Source organism: Manduca sexta, chromosome 16, assembly GCF_014839805.1.
Source record: "Manduca sexta isolate Smith_Timp_Sample1 chromosome 16, JHU_Msex_v1.0, whole genome shotgun sequence".
NCBI classification, from domain to species: domain Eukaryota; kingdom Metazoa; phylum Arthropoda; class Insecta; order Lepidoptera; family Sphingidae; genus Manduca; species Manduca sexta.
Window position 1 is genome coordinate 11,413,168 of NC_051130.1, and position 24,666 is coordinate 11,437,833.

Here is a 24,666-nt window from a genome sequence, read left to right on the forward strand (position 1 = left end):
ATTGTCTCAGCGTAACGTGCTCAGTAATGTAATAGGGGACCGGCCTATACTTGATTTTGTACATTATTCTATATGTAATGGTTAATAATACGAAAAAGAAGCACTCCTGCGAAAACTGCATCACAATTGGTTAAAAAATGAGCGAGTAATTCATATTTGAAATATTGTAACGTGCAGAAGTGGGCGCGATGTGGGGATATCGCTTCATCTCTTTTTTTCGCACGCGTCGTAATTCCCGATGACGTCACATGTGGATATTTCGTCTCTTTTCTGTTTCTAGTCAATTACCCCTTCCACCGAAATTCAAAGACTTATAACTTGTTGATTTTTTACCGGATTTTAATAATTCCTTGTGTGTTATAATTTATATTATGTAAATATTTGATAATAGTAAAGAACAAAAATGAGTCCGGTACCCTATTAACAGTGCACTTTACGAGTTGCTAAAATTGTTAATGTTTTTTTTTACGATTTTTTTTGTTTAATGATGAGACGAATATGGAAGGTGCCTGTTGAAGTTATCTTACCCGTTGCAAAAAAATTGTTTATATCGTTTTTTTTTTACGTAATATTGTTTTCTTTTTTTTACTGAATGACGAGACTAATATGGAAATGGCCTGATGGTAATGATATGTCCGACTGAAACTAAAGTAGAATCGCATGACGCGTTCTGGCGGTGTATATCGATTATAAAGATTCCAACAAATACATGTATAAAAAAGTGTATTTTATAAAGACTATTGCATATAGCATCAATTAGGTCTCTGCAAACACATTGCTATTACGAACGGGCAGGCGTAAGACGAACGAAATGTAGGTAGTGTTAGGCATATAAAAATAATTTGTAATACCAGGCTACATAAGATGTAAATAAACCCACCGATCCTGCATATGTAGAATGTAAATAAACCCACCGATATGTTTAAAGGACGTCCCCAAGAAGAAGAAAATATGCACAAACAAAGAACAAAATTATTGAAGAACATATAGCTGGTGGAAGCGAATCGGTTCTCTTATCAACCGCAATTTAGGGGTCGTCCATTAATCACGTGATGTTTTTTAGTTACTTTTTGACCCCCTCACCGCCTGACGGTATGTGGTGAGGTTTTAGACTACACCTAAAATCACCCGTATTTTTTTGGTACAAAGTGTATTCAAATTTTTAGAAACTAAATACAGGTATAATCTGATAAAATTTTGGAAAATTAAGCATCGAGATAAAAATATCCAGACATACATTAACATGTTGCAGGTTGTTTTTGGTTGTCGCTATGTCCGGGGAAATAGTGTAATTAACGAAAAATAAATACACGTGATAATTCATTACCAACCCCTCCTTGTGATATTTTGTGATTGTATTTCCGAACTCCTCACCCCCTTCCGATCCTCACGTGATTAATGGACGACCCCTTAGTACAGTTGTGTTACGATTAGAAGTGGTATACAGTGTTATTATTGACCATTAAGGCCTTTAAAATCTGTCTCTGTATAGGTAACGACGCTGAACCCTAAATATTAAAATTATAAATGGAAATATGTTTTGATGTTTGTTGTAATAAAATTCAAAAACCGTTTAAAGGATTTGAATGTAATTTGGCACGCGGACACACCATATCCTGGGTTATGATATAGGCTACTTTTTATCCAAGTAAATTTATCCTGGAATAAATATTTGAGTTTTTATATCTGATTTTGTATGTGCATGGCAATGTGATCCGTCTGCACCTGATGGTAAGTCGAGTGTAGTCCAATAGAATGTCGAGTGACAAGAGATGATTACCCCTCAGTCGCCACCAGCCTGTTTGAACGATACATGCTTATCTCAGAACGCAACACACTTACATGTGCCACTATGGCGGGTTTTAACACCTTGTATATGGCGGTCGCTATGCGGGCGGATATAAAATATATCCTACTGCCACTAAAATATAAATAGATGTCACTAGCGTTGCTAGGGTGGCGCAATAGATCGCTAGTAATTTTATAAACTGGCTTTTGGCCATCGTGGCGTTTCGTATTCATAAGCATTTATAAACACAAAGGATCTAAAATTTGTTTCGCCCATAACAGAATAGATTGTGGAATTTCCGTATTTGTGTCGTTTTATAATTGTAATTTAATAATTGATTTGGTTTATCAGAATAAATTAACTAATATTTACAATTTACATTGTGAAATTATAGTAGCTGATTATTTTGAAGATATGAATAACAAAATATAGTGCATTATTTTGGGCTTCTAAAATTATGGAAAAATAAACAAATACTAGTCATGTTAATTTATTTTTTGTCAAAACAATTTGAAGCGCTTTAAGCTTTTTATTATATTTTTGTAACTTGCTTAGTAAAATAAAAATCACAATGCAAATATAGTTTTATTTCTATACGCCATTAAACACCGTATTTTTTTTTATTAGGTGAGATTTTTTTTTTATATTTTTCGATGTTTTTCGTGTGTTTCTTTGCATGTTTTTTTCGTTGTCTAACATTCACATATTCCAAAAGTGATTTGATGTTTTTTTTTTAATACTAAACGATATTTTTGAGGGCTTTTTTTATGAAACACAACTGGCTGTTGGCTGGAAGTTTTTTTCTTAAATAGGTTAATACAAAATGAAGCAATGTATTCTTCAACGTTTTTTTAACGTGTTCCATAGTTTGTTGCCTAGGAAAAACAAGGTTTTATTCCTTGTTTGAACAGCATGTTTAGTCTTTTATATTGCATATTATGTAAGAAGTTATTCATTTGCACTAACTGCTGAAAATTATAATCTGAACCATATCTATAGATCGATCGGAAGAGAATACCAGAATTAAGTTTAAATGTTGTGATCACGTGTGACTTATTTTAGTTTTCGAATCTATCTACAGATGTCGATTCAGATAGTTGGTTATTTTTGGCCGTTGTTGAGCACAGTTCATCGAATAGGCCTAAACTTGTAAGCTATTAATTTGTTAGTCGAAATAATCAAATTCATTTTTTTCATAGACCTCTTTTCAGACAATCGATCATTGTTAGTATTTAATAAAATGCCAAAATTACATTAACTGGATGATCAAATAAATATTTAAATTGCAATTCTTGTTGATTGGATCATTTTGAATGAACTTTGTTCAAATTTTGGTGTATATAAAGTTTTATGCCTTCGGAATGCACATTAAGTAGTTGGTCTTAGATTTTGTTTTTGTGTAGATATTTTTTAATTAAATTTGTTTATAAATTCTTTATATAGGTTAATATCATATCGATCATGGATATATATCTAGGAAAATCCTAATTTTATTAGCCTATGTAGTTACCGTGTAAATCTCTTAAATTAATGAAATGGATGTATTTCCACTGTAAGCTTTTGTGATACTTCATTGATTAATAAATAAATATATAAAATAGCAAATGTTTATCTGCATTATCTGTGTAGTTTAACAATTATAATTAATTAATTATTATAACGTACTAGTTGACCCCACAGACGTTGTCCTGTCTTAACTATGTATGCACGCGCGCATTCTGTCGATCGCCGACAGTTATTTCAAACCACTGACAGTTATGTAAAATTAATATTATATTGTCGTTAAGTTTTCTTAAGTTTTCTAATTTTGCGCCGCAATTTTTTGATTTTTTTCTTTCATAAGATCCTTCTCCTGACATTAACAAACACAACAAAAAATATTAGTGAAGTCGGTCCAGCCGTTCACGCGTGATGGCGTGACCAAGGGAAATAGGGATTCATTTTTATATATATAGATTTTACTTAAAAAAACAATAATGTACAGTAACTTAATTTTTCGTAATACGCTTAGCTTTGAAAATGTACAAGACCAACGGCTTAACGTGTTTTCTTTTTGTTTTATAACACTTTTATCACCAAATCGCGAATTTTCAATAAATATTATTTCTCTATTTCCAGGTTTACAAATGTCCCAAATGCATGAGATTCAAGACTCAAATCTACGAAACGATGCAGGAGCACTTGGACTTCTGCCTGGACGATTGGTAGGTCCTAGTTACAAATGTAAGCGAGATAGTAATATTGACGCTCCAATGACGTACACTGACACATCTGAGCAACGTCTGACGTGTTCTGACAGACTTTCCTTTGATACGCTTCCATATTATTGACCTACAATACATAGGTTTTAAAATGACTGCTAAATCCTAAACAATATTATTCAAATTCATATTTCTTTACTTGTAAAATATGAAAATATGTAAGTTGTTTAAATATAAACCATAAATAACGGAGTTTACTTATTCTAATATATATTATTTCTGAATAAAGACATAATCATTCAATAATAGTAATAATGTGCTGGAGAAAGTTGGTATAAATTGTATCAAATCTAGAACATAACGGCAGATCTGTCAGATGTAACTCAGGTCCTATCCATTGGTGGCTCGTATGGATCATCCAACGGGGGAAATTAGACAAAATCTTGATTCATACCTCCAGATCAACTGCGAAATTGAACTAGTCAGAATAAAATTTAAAGCAATAATAATATCCAATCAAATTTGCGACTTTACACTAGTATATACCAGAGTGGCGCAGGGTATATAACCCGATTCCTGCTGGCTGCCCTTTATGTAGAACTAGCGACCCGCCCCGGCTTCGCACGGGTGCAATGCTGATACTAAATACACTACAGAAAAACTGTGAACGTTGTATATAAAAACATAGCGGCCCGCTCTGGCTTCGCACGGGTATAACATAACAAAATAACAGTATTTCTCCACTATTTAATGGATGTTATTAATAATAATGTATAAACATATAAACCTTCCTCTTGAATCACTCTATCTATTAAAAAAAACCCCATCAAAATCCGTTGCGTAGTTTTAAAGATTTAAGCACACATAGGGACAAAGAAAGCGACTTTGTTTTATAATATGTAGTGATTTATGAAGAATCTAATTATCAATACAACGATTTACAGACCGCATTCATGCAAATTAGTTTTGATATGTTGTGTCGGGTTTCCTTTTATTTTTTTTTTATTGCTTTGAATGACGAGACGAGCTTGCCGATCGCCTGATGGTAAGCGATACGACCACCCATAAACAGTAGAAACATCATCCAACACCTTGAATTACAAAGTATTGTTCGGTATTTCACCGCGCTAGCCATCCTGACATGAGATGTTAAGTATTATTATGTCCAGTAGTTACACGGGCTACAATGTCCTTCAAACCGAAACACAACACTACACACTGTTGCTTGGCGGCAGAAATAGACATTGCGGTGGTACCCAGGCGGACTCTCACATATGAGAAACCTTCTTTCTACCACCTTTCGCCGCAGGTATACGAGACTGCACACTAGTGTAATATCGCAGAGTAAGAGAGACCTTACCGCTATGACTGCAGACTAATTTATTTCCGAATAAATGATCCCAAAATCTGACATCAGATCAAGGATAAGAATAAACTCACCATAATACGTCATTTGTCAAACAAACTTTATTATGATTGGCCCATTCGATGTCAATCCAAAGATAGCAGATAGAATCATTCATTGAAATCTGTTGATAGTATTTCCCAATCTGTTTGGCCGGGTTGAAGTTACCCACGAGCGGTATCAAAGCTGTTGTTTTCAGCATAGATGTAGAGAATGGACTGAACTCTATGCATGCCAAGTAAATGCTGACAGATAAGTGTGAGAGAGATAAAGCGACCGTGCGGTCGTGTTTTTTTTTAAGTACCGATATAGGTTTGTAGGAGAGCACCCTTTATTTCTTTATATGTAATTAGGTGTAAGAATGGAGTCTTCCCATAGTGACTCAACTGAAGACAAGTTATTCGTGGTTTTCTCACTTTCTAGAGAAGCACTTTCTTTTTCTAATTGAATTGGATCAGTCATGTCTGTTGGCCGATTCCTATAAATGTTTTAACCTACCATCAGTGAGAATGCACCGCTCAGCATAGTTATTTTTTTTTAAATTTTATTTAAGGAGCTTGGTCGTTCTTTCACTACTGTGTCGCTTCGTACGTCCAGAATAGAGTTTTTCGACGAGCTTACAAATGAGTGACTGTGATTGGTCTATTCTTGCCAGTAATGCGTTGTTTGCAGTTACTATTGTTTATTGTTATCGGCCTTAGGAAATGAACGTCTCATTAGAACTTGTTAGTTAATTTTTTGTCTTCACATAGCTATTTATTACGGCTTCCATTTTCACCGCTTAATCCTTAACTATCACCTAACCTATAAGAAACACCGCACATTCGCTTTGTCTCTTTCTACGGAGTGGCAAATTTAGGTAAAGTCCAATTTATTTCTCTATGGGTATTGTTTTCAGACGCTTAAGGATGATGAGCAGAGAAAGGTGGGAAGTAACTCCAAGCCATTAAAATAAGAATTTATTTGACAAGGTGTAAACGTCATTGGAGCGATTTACAGCAGTTCTTCAATAAACGATCCCAATCTCAATCTGCAATCCGATCCCGAAAACGAACCAATCAAAATAATTCATTTGTAATCATAGACGCATATTCTATAGACACGAACGTTCATATAAACTACTTGTTTAAAATCTGGAGTTAGAACTAAAGTTCGCTGCAGCGCTAAAACATCAATCGTCGTCTTACCAATATTTAAATATGCAGTGCTAAAGCGCTTTAAATAGAGAATAAGTAAAATGGCAACCAATGCCGGACTGCAGTACACTTCAGTTGAACACAGTGAGTGTTCGGAACGCCAGATCTAGTACGTAGTAAATACATATGTATAGATGTTTGTAATTATATAAAAAAAAAACTTTGTACTTATTGGTCCATTTTTGAGATAGATCGAAAAAAGAGATTGGGATCGATTATTAAAAAATGGCGGATAGTATGAATGTAGATATATGTAGTTATGTCGAAAATTGTAGTTACAGTTGAAATGTAGTTTTTGATAATGGTTTACTGTGATGCCTTTAAGAAACATTTTTACTCGGAATTGTGTTAATGCATTGTGTTTTGTGAATTTAAATGTATTTCTTTTTAAAGTTACATGTCATTTAGAAAATTGGGATCTCCATTAAAAATTAAACAATTGATGAATCAAAACAATAATTACAGTGGTCAATGGTCAGATAGCCCCTCAAAATAAATAAGTCTAAGTGAATAAAATTATTGTTGTTGACCATATTTTATGATACATTTTCACGGATATAGATTATGATTATTACATCGTCACACAATAATGTTCCTTGTTTACACATGTAGTAGAGTGTAAATTTATATACAAGGACATTTTGATATTGCGTTATTAAATAAATACACATATTTCTCGAAAATAACACCACGATAAGTTACTAAAATGTAGATGTAAAATAAAAGTGTGTTTGGAACAAAATAATTATGTCAATAAAAAGTATTTTTTATTTTACACAGTCTAATGTCTTTCATACTAGTCTAAAAAAGTAGTCGCAGTGGCAACTATACACTTACAGTCAGAAAAATACTCACAAACATACCATATTCCCACTAAACTACAATGTAACAAAAATCAGAAAGTATATTTGGTCAAGATATTCATTATTCATGCATGATTTTTGGGACAATTTTACCAGAGGTAATGACGAGTATGTGGTTTTTATTTATTAACGCAATAACAAAATGACCCTGTACAAGCATAGTTTAGCACCTTTTGCGGCCATTAGATACAATTTCAAACGTCACGCACGATTGTTTGCGATATTTTTATTCACTTGTAACACTTTTATAGTACGATTAAAAATCGACCATTTCAATAAGTATTCCGTAATATATATTTCGGCTGCTCGCGACATGATTATCGCGCAACATTTTGCACCTGAAGTTCTAAGGCACTGCGTACTGCGATTAAAAAACGCACGCCACCAGAATACAGACGAGCGATTTTTTATTGCAGTCCGCGTTGAATAAGCGAATTTGTTTACAATAGATCTTATTTACCTTAAAGTATATATCTTGCCTTAATGGTAACATATAGTGACTGTCAGATTAGTATAAAAATAGTATTTTACCACAACTTATGACCGTAGGTTCAAAATATTTAGACAAACAAGTATTGCGTCTATTGCAATGTAAAATTTTATGGAAGTCTTGAAACTTCCGCTAGCTAATTTTCTGTGCCATGTTCTTTAATCACATATAATAGATATTCTTAAGGCAATGAAGGTTTTTCTCCACGACACTGTACGTAACACTTGGGATCAAATCAGAAAAACAGATTAGTGACGAAAATACTAAATTCAAAAATTGTAATCAACCTTTGTACCTGGTTTAATAACGTAAATTAAGGTAAATTTAAATTTTGTTTATGTGGCATATTGCATACATTGAACTATCAAAAGTATTAAAATATACCGTAAAATATTAACCCTATGTGTTAACGTATAAAGCTGTATTTCAATTATCGAAATTAGACTGTACCTTTAAGAGCTTTTTTTTTGTACCTCGCCCAAGGAGGAGCACCTCATAGCTTTTGTACCTCATGCCAGAACGGCAACAGATGCTTAGCCAATTTAATATATATTAACAAAACCTTATAAGCAATAATTCGAGTGCTTTTACGTACGATTAAAATCCGCGAAGTTTTACAAACATAGATGTAGAAAAATATTACATTAATTCATTTACTGTTACGTTTATATTATGTAGAGTTAAAATATACATTAAATTTTATACTTTGGTTACGGCAAAGTACCGTAGAATATTTAAAAAAGTGATCCAAAATCTATAGGGGTTATTTTACGCCATAAAAATTGTATTTAGACTAAGGTCACACTACGGTTTTCCGCCTCAGACGAATGGTTTGCGCTACCGCAAAAAATCGCCGGTGCGTTCGTTTGTATTAATCTTTGGATTACAAAACGACGCGCGGTTAATCGTAGTGGAGCTTTAGATTTTTTTATAGTTACCACTTACCAGTATCCGATTATAGCGTGCGTTAAAGTATTATAAGTCGAAATTTCGGTAGTATTATGTACTTTAATTAATGTTTCCTTTTATATTGATGTCGACTATTAGACTGGTTTGGTAATTCAGTTGTGATGATTCCATTAAGCCTTATATATTTTAATATGGGATCTTCGCGTTCGTATCATCGTTAAATTCGTTTTTATTGTTTATGTCTACGTACGATATATATAGTAGACTAAAGTCATACAATATTATATTATATATAAATTTTAGTAAAAATAATGCATATAGTCACATTAACTGCCTCTTTCTACAATCGATCCCAATCGCTTTTATCGATCTATCTCAAAAATTGACCAATCAGAACAAAGTGTTTTTGACAAGCTTACGAATGACTCATTTTGATTGGTTCATTCTCGGAGTCGGATTGAAGATTGAGATTGGAATCATTTATTGCAAAAGGCTGTAAGAGATGAGTACGAAATGGTGAATTTCAAATTATAAATTAGAGAATATATTACAAAAATGTATTATTATTTCTAAACTATGAGGATTTAAATTCATATTATGATTTTTCTTTCAATTTCTAAATTTGCTTAAGATAATTGAGTGTAACATATTTATAAATTTATTTGAATAAATTTCAACTTGTAAAAACTTTGGAAGTGAGATATCTATATTTTGTTTATAATGCATATTTATTTTATTAATAAAATTGTTTCATATATTTGGAAGATTTAATTTTGATTTTCTGGTATTAAATTTTAATGTAATTCAGTTGAAATATAGAGTACTTTTTTTTTACGAATATACTTGCATTTATATGGAAGAATGTGTTAAAAATAAAAAATGAATATAAATAAATATGCATTTGCTCTTAGCGTCTACACAATGTCAAAGATTACCAAAAGTTAAGTATGTATCATATGTGAAAATTTATATTATGCTAGTGTAAATTATATATACTTAAATATATCCGTAATCCGTTTTGGAAACTGAAATAATATTTTAATCCGACAATACCGTGTAAGTCATCTCTATAGTGTTTTAAAAATCTAACATGTCGGTTTGCCGTCTCACCGAACTATGAGAGTGAAGGGACAGAGAGTGCTTGTGTATTGCGCACACACTTGTGCACTATAATATATCCTGCGGTTGCTGATCTCCGTTGAGATTGGCCGCCGTGGCCGAAATTCGGTCAGGAAGGAATCAAAGAGCTAACAGTACGTCTCATTTACGAGATAAGAGTTATCAAGACTAATATAATTATACGCATGTATATGAAATTGTTCTGAACGTAATATTTGTAGAAAAACTGCTTTAAAAATAAAATATTCGACTTACACGGTATTGAAAGCGATGAAACGACTTTAAATACTTCCTCTAAAACGTGAATATAAACCGACTGGAAGCTATCAGTCTTACTTATAAAACTTTCGCAAAGTTATGCTTAGTTAAAACACAAATTAACTCGAACACCTGTAAGTCAAAACCCGCCATCTTGCCTGTTAATAAGGTTTAAACTAGGAAACCGGTGATGTTTTTGACAGCTATTTAAGCAATTCTTAATCACCTCTTAACGCTAAAACAAGTTTATAAGTAAGACTGTTAATCTAAATATTTGTCACATAAGTGGTATAAATGACACCTGTCATATGTCAATTTCAAATGTCATGTTAAAATTGCCAGTATACATATCGGTTATATTGTTGCAAATTTACGATATATTACATAGCAGATATATATACTTAGCAGATATGTATAAAATTGTGTAGTTATTGTATGTATGTATTTTCGGTTAGTTGTAAGATATTGATTATGAGTGTATTAGTTTTGTGATATTTGAATTTGAGTATTTTTCAAACTTATTACATTTTAGTTTTGTTGGGTGTAAATTAAAAACAATAATATTATGTAAAGGTATTGTTTGTGATAAGATTTTCTTTTACTTTTACGTTAAGAGCTCGTCCTGTTAAAAAATGTTAAATCAAAATCAGAAACAAAACTAACTTTACAAATTCTTATTCTCATTATGTTCTTTTGTGTGCATAACAAAGTTTTTTCCGCTATGATATACTTAAACAAAAAAAAACTCTAAATATTAAATTTAAAAAAAAATCCGTATAAGTTTAAAATTTGTAAAGTTGTTTTTGTTGCTGACTACGTGTTGTTAGTTAAATCATATCCGTACGCAGCTTGAGTTTCACACTAAATGAAATACCCGAGTTGTGTTTTGTGAATTACATATTCAGCAATTGTAATCAAAATGTGGTCTAACATGAAACCTCTGTGTGGATCAGATCTTAGTCCAACCATAGAGATCCATTCACAAACAGAGGAAAAAATGAAGTAATTTGAAAATGGAACGCCCATAATGCTGTATAAAGAGAAATATAATCTGTGTGCAAAGAATTTCTTGCGTAAATTTGACTGTGATAAGCACAACTGTAAACATTGTTTAAAAACAATATATGTGTATTATTAATAATTTGTTTTTCTTCCTTATGTATGTTTCCCGTATTCATCGTATTGCGTTTTATTTTTGCTTCATCTCTTAAGTTTGAATTTCATAGGAGATAAAATACTCTATGGATAAAGGTGCTATTTATATTAAATAAGAGTTTAAATTGCTTCGCACATAATCTGTTATACGTATGTTGTTTTCATATTATTAGTGTAGAGGTGATTGGGAGGCTGGTGTCTCTATGTAGACGAAAATGTTGACCTTTACCTCAAATAACTTGAGTATAAAAAATAATAATAATATTAGTGTCTCATATCAACTAAACCACTTCTAGTTTATTTTAGGTATTCATAATACTGAACAGACAGCTCAAGTTAAATCACCATAGGTGTTGCAATACGTATTCTTTAAAAAATATTTTTTATTATTTTCTTTAATCACCTTGTCATTGAAAATGTGTGACTTTATTTTGGTATCTTTAGAAAAAAAAATGGGATGATAAGGAAAAGTCAAGCATAGTTTTTCATACGTATTATATTTCATGGAACCCGTAGCGTTTCTTAGCTGTTTTATATAAAATTTATACAAATACATTAAATATTTTTAATTACATTTTTTTTATACATTTTTTCACAAGTGCTAAAAATCGTTAAATATCACTGTATAATTGTATTAATCTAATTGTGATTGGCACCATATCGAATACTTTACAAAAGAAACGCTCATTAGAAAAAAGTTGAGATTCAAATACAGAGAAGGTTCAGCGGGACACTGACGTGCACATTCATAAGTATAAACCGCAACTTAAACATAATGTAATACAGTTCAATTTGGATAACCCACTGGTACTGCGTAGAGATACAGATTACAAAAAAAAATCAATAAATAAATCCATAAAAAGTAACAAATAATAAATAAGTCGGAAGTATATAAAAATAAATCTTTTTTAATTAAATACTTAACTAGATTAAATTAATGTAAAACCAACCTTTGAACAACCGAAAACATAAGCGGAGACGGGATTTTGAGTAAGTTTTACAATATCATCTATATTAATGCAATGCCTCCGCTTGTTTATTCGCATTGTCATTTCGTGTTGCTATAATAAATGGATGCGTGAACAGAAACGTATCTACAAAAAATTGTCTATTCTAAGTTAATGGCGGACAGAGGACTGTAAATCAAATTAAATATCGTTTATTATAACTAATAAAGGCTAATAACGTAAACTAACAGTCGATAAAAATATAAGCCACTCAAGTTTTTAAATATAACATAAAAACTATATTAAGGCTACCGTTAGGCTCTTTATAATACCATAGATAATACGAAAATTGCATCAGATAAATGAAATGTACTGATTATATTGTAATTTAAAATACTGTGATTGGAATGCGTCGCGATTAAATATACAAAAAAAAAAAAACTATAATCTCAGTCAGATTTTTCGTGAGACAGACAATGAAAATAAGATGACCAGCATCAACACCAGAAAGCACCTGTCTCCTTTTTGATATATATTTTTAATACTTAAGAGGTGATTTTATACAAATCTTTAATGTACTTTACACTTCCTCACAAAGCTTACAACACTTAATAACACAAATATTATACATTATAAATGTCCTATACATACTTACGATAATTATAATTACACACGAACATAAAACACAGTTTACGTCGCGTTAGACTAGGATACGTTGAGGATAAAAAGCAGACGTTCAATTTGATACTTCGTTTTGCATGTTTCTGCTTTTTGCAAAGCGGCTGAGTTGTGGATACCGTTGCGTTGGCTTGTTCAATTGTGTCCAGTTAACTCGGTCGGGTTATACGTCATGCTGACAGTTTGGCTGTATTATTAACTCGGTCGGGTTATACGTCATGCTGACAGTTTGGCTGTATTATTAACGTTTGCCGACGAAGTCGATCATTTGATCTATCTGTTCTTTCTCGTCGTAGAGGTACAAAGACTCCATGCATCCCTTGAAGTAGGGTGTTGTGAAGCATTTCGCCCTGTAAATGTAAATATGATTAGTATATTGTGAAGAATAGAGTTCAAATTATAGTGCAGGAAGGAAGAAAAGCTAAAAGTGAAAGGAAACTGTAGCTCTAAGATAGAGAAATTATAAATAAGTCTTGATTCTACATTTTATTGTGACTAAATAAATGAAGAGAATTGTAAATAAATCAGAAAAAGATTAAAATATAGGGTATAAATAGGGTTTTAAAAGCCATGAAAATTCTACAGAAAAATTAGTTTAGAAGAGCTGTGAACAGTTTAGAACTGCCATGCCAAAAGTAAGGAAATCCAAAATTTTATAATATGCTGACAAATAAGAAGTGCATGCTGTTAAGTAACTACAGAATTGTCTATTATTTAGTGTTAAGCAATAACATTAGTTATTTAAAATAAAGAAGACATTCGGAAAAGAGTCGGAAATACATATAGATATTGGTCAGTTAAAATTTTAGTAATACTTTTCCCTAAAGATTGCTTTATCTTTCTTTTATAGTGTCCAATGTTTTCTAGATATATGTGATATCTTCAAAACATTAAATATCTAGTGCAATCTTATGTCACATACCAATAATTCACGTCATCCCAAATAATCGAGATAATAAATCATTTTAGATATCGTTATCAAAATGGCGCTACCCACTTCACTTGGGGATTTGTTATGGATTTTTTTAAAATACTATTCGTTTTTTAAATTTTGAATATCGAATTCAACATTTTAAAGAAGTATTGAATCTTAATAGTTGTAATGCGAAGTGTTGACTGTACAATATACTTACATTGTTAATATTCAATTTTCAAAAAATACCAGAATATCAAATATTCATAATATATTTTGTCAATGATAATTTCTTTAAAGAGGTGAATTTAAATTTAATAGATTCTATGTTTTCAAAATCTTTTAGAATACAAAAAGTAATTCACAAAATAATTATAATGTAATAAATATATACTGTGTTAGAAAGTGCCTTAAAATTAGCGTGCTTGTTATTCACCCCAAGTATAAAAGCAAGTGTTTAGAGATATAGATGCAGAATTAGCTTGAAGAAGATAAAAATAACCATGTTGTACCTAAACCCCTGGGTCGGCCCCGTGTAATGTTTTTATATATGTCTTGAAGAGCTCTAACTGGTCGGTCTGTCGCAGCACCTCGACGCAACCCTTGAAGTAATTTGTCGTGAAACAGTCTTTCCTGTACCCCAACAATAAAAACATATTTTATATTTGGAACATAATTTTTTTTCATTCTCGAATGTTTTTTTAAATTTTAAAATGTTTGATCAGCCACTATTGAATATTAAAAATAAATTTTATATATTTAATACTGGCTGGAAATTATTACAATTCGAGAACAAAATCCACATAAAAAACTGAAAAACATCACATAGATAATAAAAATTCTACATGTCAACACACCTGCATAGAGTATACAGTTGAGGTTCCCTGAAGAGGTTGTAACAGTCGTCGCAGACCCTGTCGAGACGCGCGAATATCGAGGCGTCGTACACACCCTTACACTCGAGCGAGAAGAAGGACCGCCGTGCCACGTGATGAGGGGCTGACGATGGAGGCGCAGCCGCCGCGCCTGCGCACACCGACAGCGCCAACAGTGCCGCCCACGCGAATTGGACCCAGCTTAGATGCATCTGGAAAGATAGAAAACTTTAATTCCTGATTCTATATTGCTGTGGAATAGGTTTGGATATATTGTATATAAAGTCTAGAGCGAAACGTTAATAATACCTACCTACCTATTAACAATGAAAATGGAAGTTAAAATTCAAGAAGTGATGACAAACGGTCACTGTCAATGCAATCTTTTGTGTGTACGCCTTTTCAGTAGATAAAAAGTTATTCAGGCAATGATAAGTTGTAGTTAGTCAAGTTTCGTCGAATTTTACTGAGTGTACGCATATAAAAAACTGCATGAATGAACGAAAGGAAATGAATGAAATTGTTATAATTCCTAATTTGAATTTTTAATTGTCCTGCAGAGCTAATAGATGTCGCTATTATACATTTTTTTTAATTTACAATTTAAGCAATCAGTACAATCATATATCAACAATAATTAAACAATAAAAAGAGTAAGATGATGTATAATCGTTAGATGCAGAAGGATTAACAAGTCTCTAGAAAGTTCGATAGAGCGAGTGTCGCAACTGCGATTAACGCGCACATTACTTTGATCGTACCCGGAAAGCCGGCGAGTGCGTTTATCTCGTAATTAAGGGCATTATTTATTTAAAACTTGATCCTGCGTGCTAATTCGAGACTTAATAAAACTTAGAATTATTTACACAGTTGCACTTTATTTTTTTAATGGTAAGAGAAGCATCTTATTTAATATTTAAGTGGCATTGAGTGGGCTTTCATAAAGTTTAAATTGAAATAACGGAAACAGAAGAATAGAATTCTAAATTCAATTATTCCCATAGATAATCCCATTTCATTCATAAAAAAAGACATATTTTTAATGACTGTAGTTAAACCACATTTACCAACTAACTTCAAAATCATTTTTAAATTAAGAACACAAAGGTATAAACAAAGAGGTGTTAAGTGTTTCTCAGTAGTAAAAATCGGTCCGCAAGCCGGCCGAGCGAGCGGGAGCTGTCGCCAGACCGGCTGTAGGCTGTACGGTCACACGGCGTAAACTATAAAGTGAGTGGACGCCGATTAACGCAAAGTGGACTGTCGTAAAGTGTAAATATAGTGCGTCGATTAAACAGACCCCCGGCATGCGAGCAGGCGTGGCTGCTAGCGCGGGGGCCAGACCTCACAAGACGGTTAAACGTTGATTTGTAATTTAGTTAATTGATGAAATAACTTTGGTGTTCTTGTTTCATTTGTGTATGAAAAAGCGGGTAGTGGGTAACGGATGGATGCAAGATGCTTAAGATCGGGATGGTTGGCGTTCCTACGAGAATGCCTATGTTCAACAGTGGACGGCGATGGGCTGATTTATTTATGGAAAACCTTTTATAATTTCTTTATGTCTGCATTGCAAATTATGAACTATTGTGTCACCTATTTGTTGCTTTAATTAAGTTCATCTTTCGAAAATAAATAATCATTAAAATCCCGTTCTAATCAACTAAATTCCTAAATAACCTCCCCCAGAGTCCCTCGCTACGTCCCTGTCACATCCACTTTTAAAGTTGTCGGACAATTATCCGCGGCTTGAATTAATCTTTAATCATGCTTATAATGACTTAACCGCTTTTAATACAACGTGCTATTAGAAAATATTCACGTCCCACTTCGGCGGGTGTGTGCGTGTGGTTCGTGAAAGGAAAAACTTTTCTATGGTTTTCGAGGCTAAAGAAGTATTGGTGTGCGAATTCGGTAGATTAATATATATAGGGTTTCCCCCGATGTAAATTCAGTTCTTGGTTGGGAAGCTGTTAAACGTTGGTAATAGCTACAATGATGGTATAGCTCCAAACCGCACGTTGAGTTAGAGATTGGTATCTTGTATTTATTAACAGAATTTTGAGGTGATATAAATGAGATATAAAGTAAATAATTAGATGACATGTTTAATAGTGAAGAAAATATATTGTTTAAAGAGATTACAACTAGAGTATAGAAAAAAAACTGAAAATGTACAAGACCTTTTAAAAATTCCATTTCATATAAAATACATTGAGATAAGACAAACTAGGTGATACGTACATTACACAAAGTTAAAAAAAAGAGACCTAATTACACGAATTCTCGTTTAAACTAAATGACCATCTGTATTAAAGTTAAGATCATCACCTCCTGGAATTACTTTGACATGGCTAATAATGACGTAAGGATTACTAAATGCAACAAAGGTTACTTATTTAGTAGGTAGTAGGTAAACTATTAAGTCAATTTAATTTTTCCTTAAAGTTCATATTGTATACGCAGAAGATAAAATTAGTACAGTTAATAAAATCTCCGTAATTTTTTCGTAACCAATCTCATTCGTTTTATAAGCTATGTTAGCCGCCATCTTTGGTAGACAAATTGTTACAAATTCATAAACACGTTCCTAAATTAAATTTGTAAATCGAACACTTCTATTCTCATTGGTTTTCGTTATAAAAGCACGAGGACATCGATCCCGGTTGTCGATGCCTGAATGCCAATCGTCGCAAATCCTGGCACTATAAATGGCACCTGGCAGTTCAGTTGGCACAGGATCGAACCTGGTTACTGGCACGTTGTCCGACGACCCGGAATGGATTGCTGGGTTAGCCCTAAGATATGATGCATATTGTATGCCTGGATATATAGGTGCTAGTCTAGTCTAGGATGGTAAGCCAACGCTGTCTGAACAGTATATTTTTTCACTTATATTACCAAAATAATTATTTGATTCCTGTAGGGTTTAGTTTCTAGTTTCTACTCTCTACACATTATAAATAAAACTTGTAAGCGCTACAATATTTAAGAAACACAAAAATTCCCCTGAACTGTTATCATATATATGAATATTAAGCTGAAGAGTTTGTTTGTTTGAACGCGCTAATCTCAAGAACTACTCAACAGATTTTAATTTTTTACAGTAATAGGAAGTTACACCACTTTTGAGTGCTATAATGTACTTTGTATCCTAGAAAATTATTTATCCCAAAACAACTTTTTGACGCGGGCGGAGCCACAGGCAAAAGCTAGTAATATTATAAAAAGAAAATAAGCTCGTACGTCCAACTCCATCTATCCTTTCATTGACATAATAATATGAATAAAATCCGAATTCAGAAAATGTACCAATTTTGAGAGTTTGTTTTTATTTTGAAATAAGTTCTCAAACTTTGATAACTCTACCTCTCTACGTGAAGCCCAACAACCACATGGTTAAAAGGCTAAAGAGCTCGGTTCCCATGCTTCGTAATAACTATATCAGAAGCCGGGCTATGAATCAGCGAGCCCGGGGCGTCCCGCATTACGTCGGACCTTATCTACCGCGGCCGCACTTTACGAGGGCCCGAAGACCGACCGGTTCCAACCGCGATGAAACACCGACCAGGACTTTCTTTTGCTAAAGCTATCGTTAAAATCCAATGGTTAAAATTAATAAATTACTCATTGCAATAATGTTATAATTGAACTGTATTTTCATGTGATGATAATCAGAAGCAAAAGTTCTACATGAGTCTAGATCAACTTGGATACAAAAAATGAAAGGACTCGTTTCTTATTTGGTCTTACGTGCTTAAGAATGCTGAGCAAAAATCTCTTACTGTTTAATAAGTAATTTAGGATCTTCACCCTACACTCTGCAGCAGTTCCTTCTTGTTTGTTAAACAGCGCCATAAGTAGATGAAGATATGTTGAATACTAAAGATATTTTACCATACACTAAGAAACTTAAGAGATACAAATACTGGATGCGAAATGAACATATATACATTAACTGGGTTTATTCGATAGGCCTAAAGATTTATCAGCGATCGAAACCAATAGATCGTTGAAAACAATGGGCGATATTTTTAAATGACCACCGTAATATTCTGTTCGGGCTATGCGCAGGATGCAAGATTTTTTCATAGTGCGGGACGCCACAACGTATATTTACGAATCGAGTTTATTTTTTCATAATTTATCGACGTCTCGGGGGCAAGGTTCCAAGCTTTTCTTGTCCAGTAATTTTTTAGGTCGTCAGTCTGTCTGCGAGACGACAGAAATTAAAAATCTCGTATTGGCTTCATTCCAGTGTTACGAACGTTATCCTGTCACCGCTATCAAAGAGTACGGTCAGAACGAAAGTGTTTTATCGCTTGTAAGTTTGAAGGTGGACTAATATTAAATAAAAGCAAAAATTGATAAGGATATGAAAGAACCGAGGAAGAAATTAAGAGGAGATATTAATATGTATGTCCGATAAAGGAAAAGAAATACAATAAAACATGATGTGTAAAGGTACCAACGTATTAGAAAGAAATGATTAGAGCAATGATTATTGGTATCCAAACCTGAATGCATAACATGATGTAAAGACAGTTAAAATTGGCAAAGCACTAGTTTCAGTTGCTGATGGATTGATGAATTTGTTTCGTGACATTTTCTAAGAGTATTTAAAAATATATTAGCCAGTAAATACAGATTTGGGTCATATGGATGATGCAATACGTAGCTCCATTGAGTAAAGCATCTAAGGGACCTTCTAACCTACATTTACAGCGAAAACGTTCAATAAATATTTGTGTTTAAATACCTAAAATAGAAATAGGGAAAATGTATCAAGTTCAAGCAATTTAGGGTGAAGTTCTAAGAACGATGGACTACTTAGCTACACCGCGGGCAATTCCTTTGATGATATGAACTAATGTTATGTAAGAATACTGCAATAGGCCACTCTCACGTTAATAAATTGCCGCATAACTATGTCATAAAAACGATTACAATGATAAATATTAAAGTATTCGATATGTCAAATTGGAAGATGATACCGTTTGGCGTTGACAAAGTATTTTAAATGGGGGTCCAGCTAGGTATACGGCTTTGACTATTTCTAATGCAATCACTTGCATGTATATTGTAGCCCGACAAGGAGACTTAAAATACAATAAATGCAGTTTATAATTCAATGTTGTTCCACTAACCAGCCGTTTACCATGAACCGATCTCCTGTCACAGTATAAAACCATTACCTCCAACTCATCAATTAAGCAACCAGTTTCCAAGAGTGAACGCACTGCGCTGGTGCAAATTGTAGCATGCGTTCTGCATAACAATCATGGCGGCTAAGCTAGACAGCCCGGCTACCACCCAGCGAGAAACTATGCAATTTCTGACGGATGTTGGTGTGTTTATTTTAAATACTTTTTGTATCGTGGGTGGTTTACTTTTAAAATTGAAGGATTTAGTGCACACTGTTTGAGATATATGTTTTTTCTTTAGTTGTTTTTTTAAACATAGAATTTTCATAAGTTGCTTTAATACTATCTATGCATGATGAGACTCCGTTTTCGATAAATTGGTCTAATGGCAATGTAATCCCAAATTGAGAGATCAAAAACTGAGGTTTTCGGATAGAATAACACGAAATCTTCTCGAAATTGAAAGTAATACTTAATAATGCGGTAGGCTTTTCTCCAGTGGTGGTGATATATGTTTCGCGAACCTTGAATGGACCATTTGCAACTCTACTCGGCCCTGCATTGTAGAGGCGTGAATATAAAGTAAAACATGCTACTGCTTGCGTCTCACGCCAATTCTCACAACACCATTGCACTTTATAGTACATGCATGAATAGCATTTGTTTATCAATACCGTCCAGTATAACTAGACCTCTCTGTAACACGATATGCATTCGTGTACAAGTCCAGATCGCTTGGCCGCTCGTTTAGACTACCCGGCACCGACTATCCGCGCTTAATGAGACAAGTTTCGATAATGGTATGTATTACGTAAAATATAGCTCACTTCTATTGCATTACAGCTATAAGTAGGAAGCGAAATACTTCTACAATTTACTCTGGCTACCGACGCAACTTGTGGCAGCTAACGAACGTTTGTTGTACTGGAATTTTGTGGTATTTAGTACAGAATATGGCTTGTAAACGTTTTAAAATTTCTAGACACCATCCTGTTTTCACGTAACAAGCCTTGCGTCTCCCATGTTCCACAATGAAATGATTCATCCATCAACGTAACATTATTCCCATTAAATTTAAAAACGACTCAAGTATCGTCTGATCTCTGCGAATTGATATATGGAACCATGTGCAATGTGCGTCAGAGGAGGTCACAGCGAAGGTTGCGAGTGATGCCCAACAGCGTATCCCGATCACCAACAAAGATAACATTGTTGCAAACAATTTGAATAAAACAGATTTGGATCTTCATGATAAAGATTAGTCATATCAAAATGTTTACAATCGACACCGTGTCTGGTCTAAACCGGATTCGTAAGTGGGTGAAACTGTACGTCATTGAGTGATAATTGACGGTGAAGATAATTTTCGTTGGGTTTTTAGGGTTAGTAATATATTATTTTTAGTTATGTAACTATATAAGGTATATCGGAAACACAGTAGAAGCAAGGCATCTTTCACATGAACAGACTAGTATCCAGAAATCTGACAATCCAAAAACACGCTATAACATATTGTTTTAAAATATTTCTGAATGCTACTTTGATTAGTGTGCTATCACTTGTGAATTGTCTACGTAATGGAAAGAATTAAATGTGTGTGGTCAACAAAGTAATATCTCCTTACCTTGTAAGACGTACAAAACTGTATTAAATTGTAAGGTAATCGAATAATTACTCGTAAAGACGTAACTACAGTTAATACAAAAACAAATGGTTCACGACACAATATAATGAGCGTTAGATAGCTCTGCGTTGTTCCAACGAGTGTCGATTGGTTATAAATCATTGCCACTTGCAACCTTTGACAATTACACGGGTTTTTATTGTGAAGCCTGCAGAGCAAAGGCAATGCACTCAGAAGTATCTCGACTAATCGATTTGCATTCAATCCTTGTCATTTTTATCAATAAGTAGTGTTTCACACGAATGGTTGCAGCTAAGTTTTTATTACGATACTGACTTTTAAACTTAATATATTAGTTAAAAATAAAATCTAAATAAACGTCAGAATTTAGTTCACGTTGCTTAAAGTTAGCTCTTGTATATTATAATATAGAACTTTTATTTTAGTAAAATTAATATAGTATGCGTTAGCAAAGTTACCCTCAAATTATTTGAAATCCTTTCAAACCATTGCAAAGTCTTCATTATTTACTTAACAATAATTGTAGCGCCAACGCAACGTTGTAGAACTTCCCTTACGTTTATTACTTAAGCCAATGACACAGCAAATGATTGTAATTATTGAAACTCGCTGGCGGTTGTTATTAGTTATTACCCTTATTATTTAGCGGCTACGTTCAGAATTTTCCAGGCTTAGTCACAGGTGTCTAGGGAAGCTGGTCGTACTTTCGCAAGGACGACGATTACAAGATAAACAAGACGATTAGTGCATAACGTACCATTGCCATTTCAGAGATGCAACTAGTTATTGATAGATCATTTTTCATCATTTTTATATGTTGCTCCTAGCATATCTTCTGAATTAATGATATACAGTCATGTTTGATATATCTATTATTGTTTATGTAGATTGGTTTTCGATATATTTTCCTGTTTAACACTTGAAGATCAGTTTCTTCCGTTAGCTATATCGGTATTGCTCATGACTCATACTTTCGTAAATTATGAAAGTAGTCTGAGTAATAGAGAACATTTACGTCCAAAACATCTGTAGATGGGTATCCATTGATTTCGTCTATAAACCACTTGAATGCATTTCCCGTGACTTTATCTCCATTAGCTGGAATCTAGCCAGCATTTGTTCTAGTAGGAAATATGATTGAATTTCGAGAAGCACGCATCATTTTAATATGTACTACGCTACTGAGAATTTAAAGTCATTAGAAAACGGCACAATCGTTTTTACGTAATGTAGCGTCTGTAATAATTGTTTGGAGCCAGTCCGTCTCACATCTTGATGAAGATCGTTCCACGAATATATTTAGATTATATTCGTTGTTTGATGCATCATGCGTCAATTTGATAGATGACATTAGTAAATACAAAATGATTTGTTTGGTTCGCGGTTTGTATTTGAAATAAATTTAATGTTAACCAATACACTATACCTATTATTATAGTAACAATTACTAAATTATTCAAAGTATAGTTAAATAGACATTTTTCGAACTTTCTTGAGTAAGAAGTATATTTCGTCATGCATGTAAATCTTCTTCAAATGCTCGCCTCATTGTCTATTGACCACGCGAACAGGTTGACTTTCACTAAATAATTGCTTGCAAATTCTTTCAAACTTCTATTTTTGACCAAATATCTCTTCCATTACAAATATGGGTTTAATCTTTCGCAAATTAGCGAGAAACGTGGCTTTCTTTTTATCTTATGCAAATACTACGTTATTTACAGTATTTAAAATATTAAAGTTTTTCTACTAAAAATATATTTCCTTGTTACATGGATTCTGTTTTTCATACGACCAATTTATATTGACCTCTTTGTTGTATTATTTATTAGCTCACAATTATTCTATAAGGTAGAGTTATTTTACCTTAGATCACGATTATTATCCAGGTAGAGTTTTTTTCTCTGGCATGTGAAATCGGATCACAATAATCTGGAGTGGTTCCCGAATATGCGTGGAATATGTTTTAATTAAGAGGCTAGGTCGCCGTCGCGTGACCACCGTACGGTCGGCCCACCAATCAGCGGCAATTAACCACGTGCGCGACTCAATGTAGGTCAACGTGGACCTACTGCGACTGAAAATGACGTACCGAGTGACGTTACATTACAACATGCTAAGATGCGGGCTCTTTGGTATTCCCAATGATTTGTGAGATTTAATTTTTTAAGCAACAGCGAGCAAATTGGGAATTTTTAAATTAATATACCCAGAAACATTAGGCCATTTTGGTGCGTGTTACAATTTATGTTCCAGGAATTGCATTACAAATTACCGACAATTTATAACTTACAGCGTCAGTGGGGTAGCGAGGGATAAGAAATAAAAAGTCGCAAGTTCGATCCTGACACTAATAAACGGTTGTAATACGCGAATATTTGCACCGAAAATTCCTCGCAGGATACAAAATTGATACCCAAGTGTAGAGATAGACTACGTGATCACTCTAGATTCAATTGAATGTATTGATTATTAAATGATACCAGGAATTAATGGTTAAATTAAACCTTGTCGTATCCAGCTTTAGTGAATATCAGCGGCGGTGTCATTGTTACAAGACGGCTGTGTCGTCATCCATTGTTTGATGCCAATTCATCACAACACTATTTCTGTAGTCTATTTTGGTTCAATTCGTTGCTCTTTAATTCGAACGTAGTTATACGACGGTAGGGTTTTTCGACATCGTAGTTGATTAAATACTTCTTGGATATTTTAGGCGTTTGGTATGTTTCTGGTCGCTTGATGTTAATGTTTCTAGTTTTATGAAAACTAGATTAGATAAAGGAGAGAATTAAGTATGTGAAACATCGGTATGGATTTTGACATGCAAGAGATGTTATACACAATATTCTTTGTTTATATCCAATATAAAATGACTTTATTTAGGTAATAATTAAATATTCTCATGTACCTTGACTTATCATAAGTGCAACTATGTTTACCTACGTGACGAATACAGCATTTTTTTAATTATTTTTTTTATTAACGTCGTATAGCTGTTAGTGTTATTGAAATTGTTTATTTTATATTGCTTATATATTACAAATGTCTCACTTTTAACGTGAATTTTTATTTCTTA

General features: G+C 33.2%; 2 protein-coding genes across 7 annotated transcripts in view; one reads left to right on the forward strand and one right to left on the reverse strand.

Moving 5' to 3' along the window:
* LOC115452302 (optineurin) overlaps window positions 1-11,371 on the forward strand; it is a 29,690-nt gene extending 18,319 nt beyond the window's left edge. For 2 of the 4 annotated variants that reach the window (XM_037439304.1, XM_037439307.1), the window contains one exon: window positions 3,908-4,493. In XM_037439304.1, coding sequence (XP_037295201.1) covers window positions 3,908-3,997 — 90 coding nt within the window. In that variant the 3' untranslated portion in view covers window positions 3,998-4,493. Of the gene's footprint in view, window positions 1-928; window positions 2,266-3,907; window positions 4,494-6,293 lie in introns of those variants that run through there. The other 2 variants (XM_037439305.1, XM_037439306.1) reach the window with 2 other exon arrangements.
* A 492-nt stretch (window positions 11,372-11,863) lies between these two features.
* LOC115451886 (CHH-like protein) overlaps window positions 11,864-24,666 on the reverse strand; it is an 81,058-nt gene continuing 68,255 nt past the window's right edge. For 2 of the 3 annotated variants that reach the window (XM_037439236.1, XM_037439234.1), the window contains exons 2-3: window positions 14,781-15,010; window positions 11,864-13,360 (exon numbers count right to left, since the gene is read on the reverse strand). In XM_037439236.1, the coding sequence (XP_037295133.1) occupies window positions 13,252-13,360; window positions 14,781-15,010 (339 nt within the window). In that variant the 3' untranslated portion in view covers window positions 11,864-13,251. Of the gene's footprint in view, window positions 13,361-14,435; window positions 14,557-14,780; window positions 15,011-24,666 lie in introns of all 3 variants that reach the window. The other variant, XM_037439233.1, reaches the window with a different exon arrangement.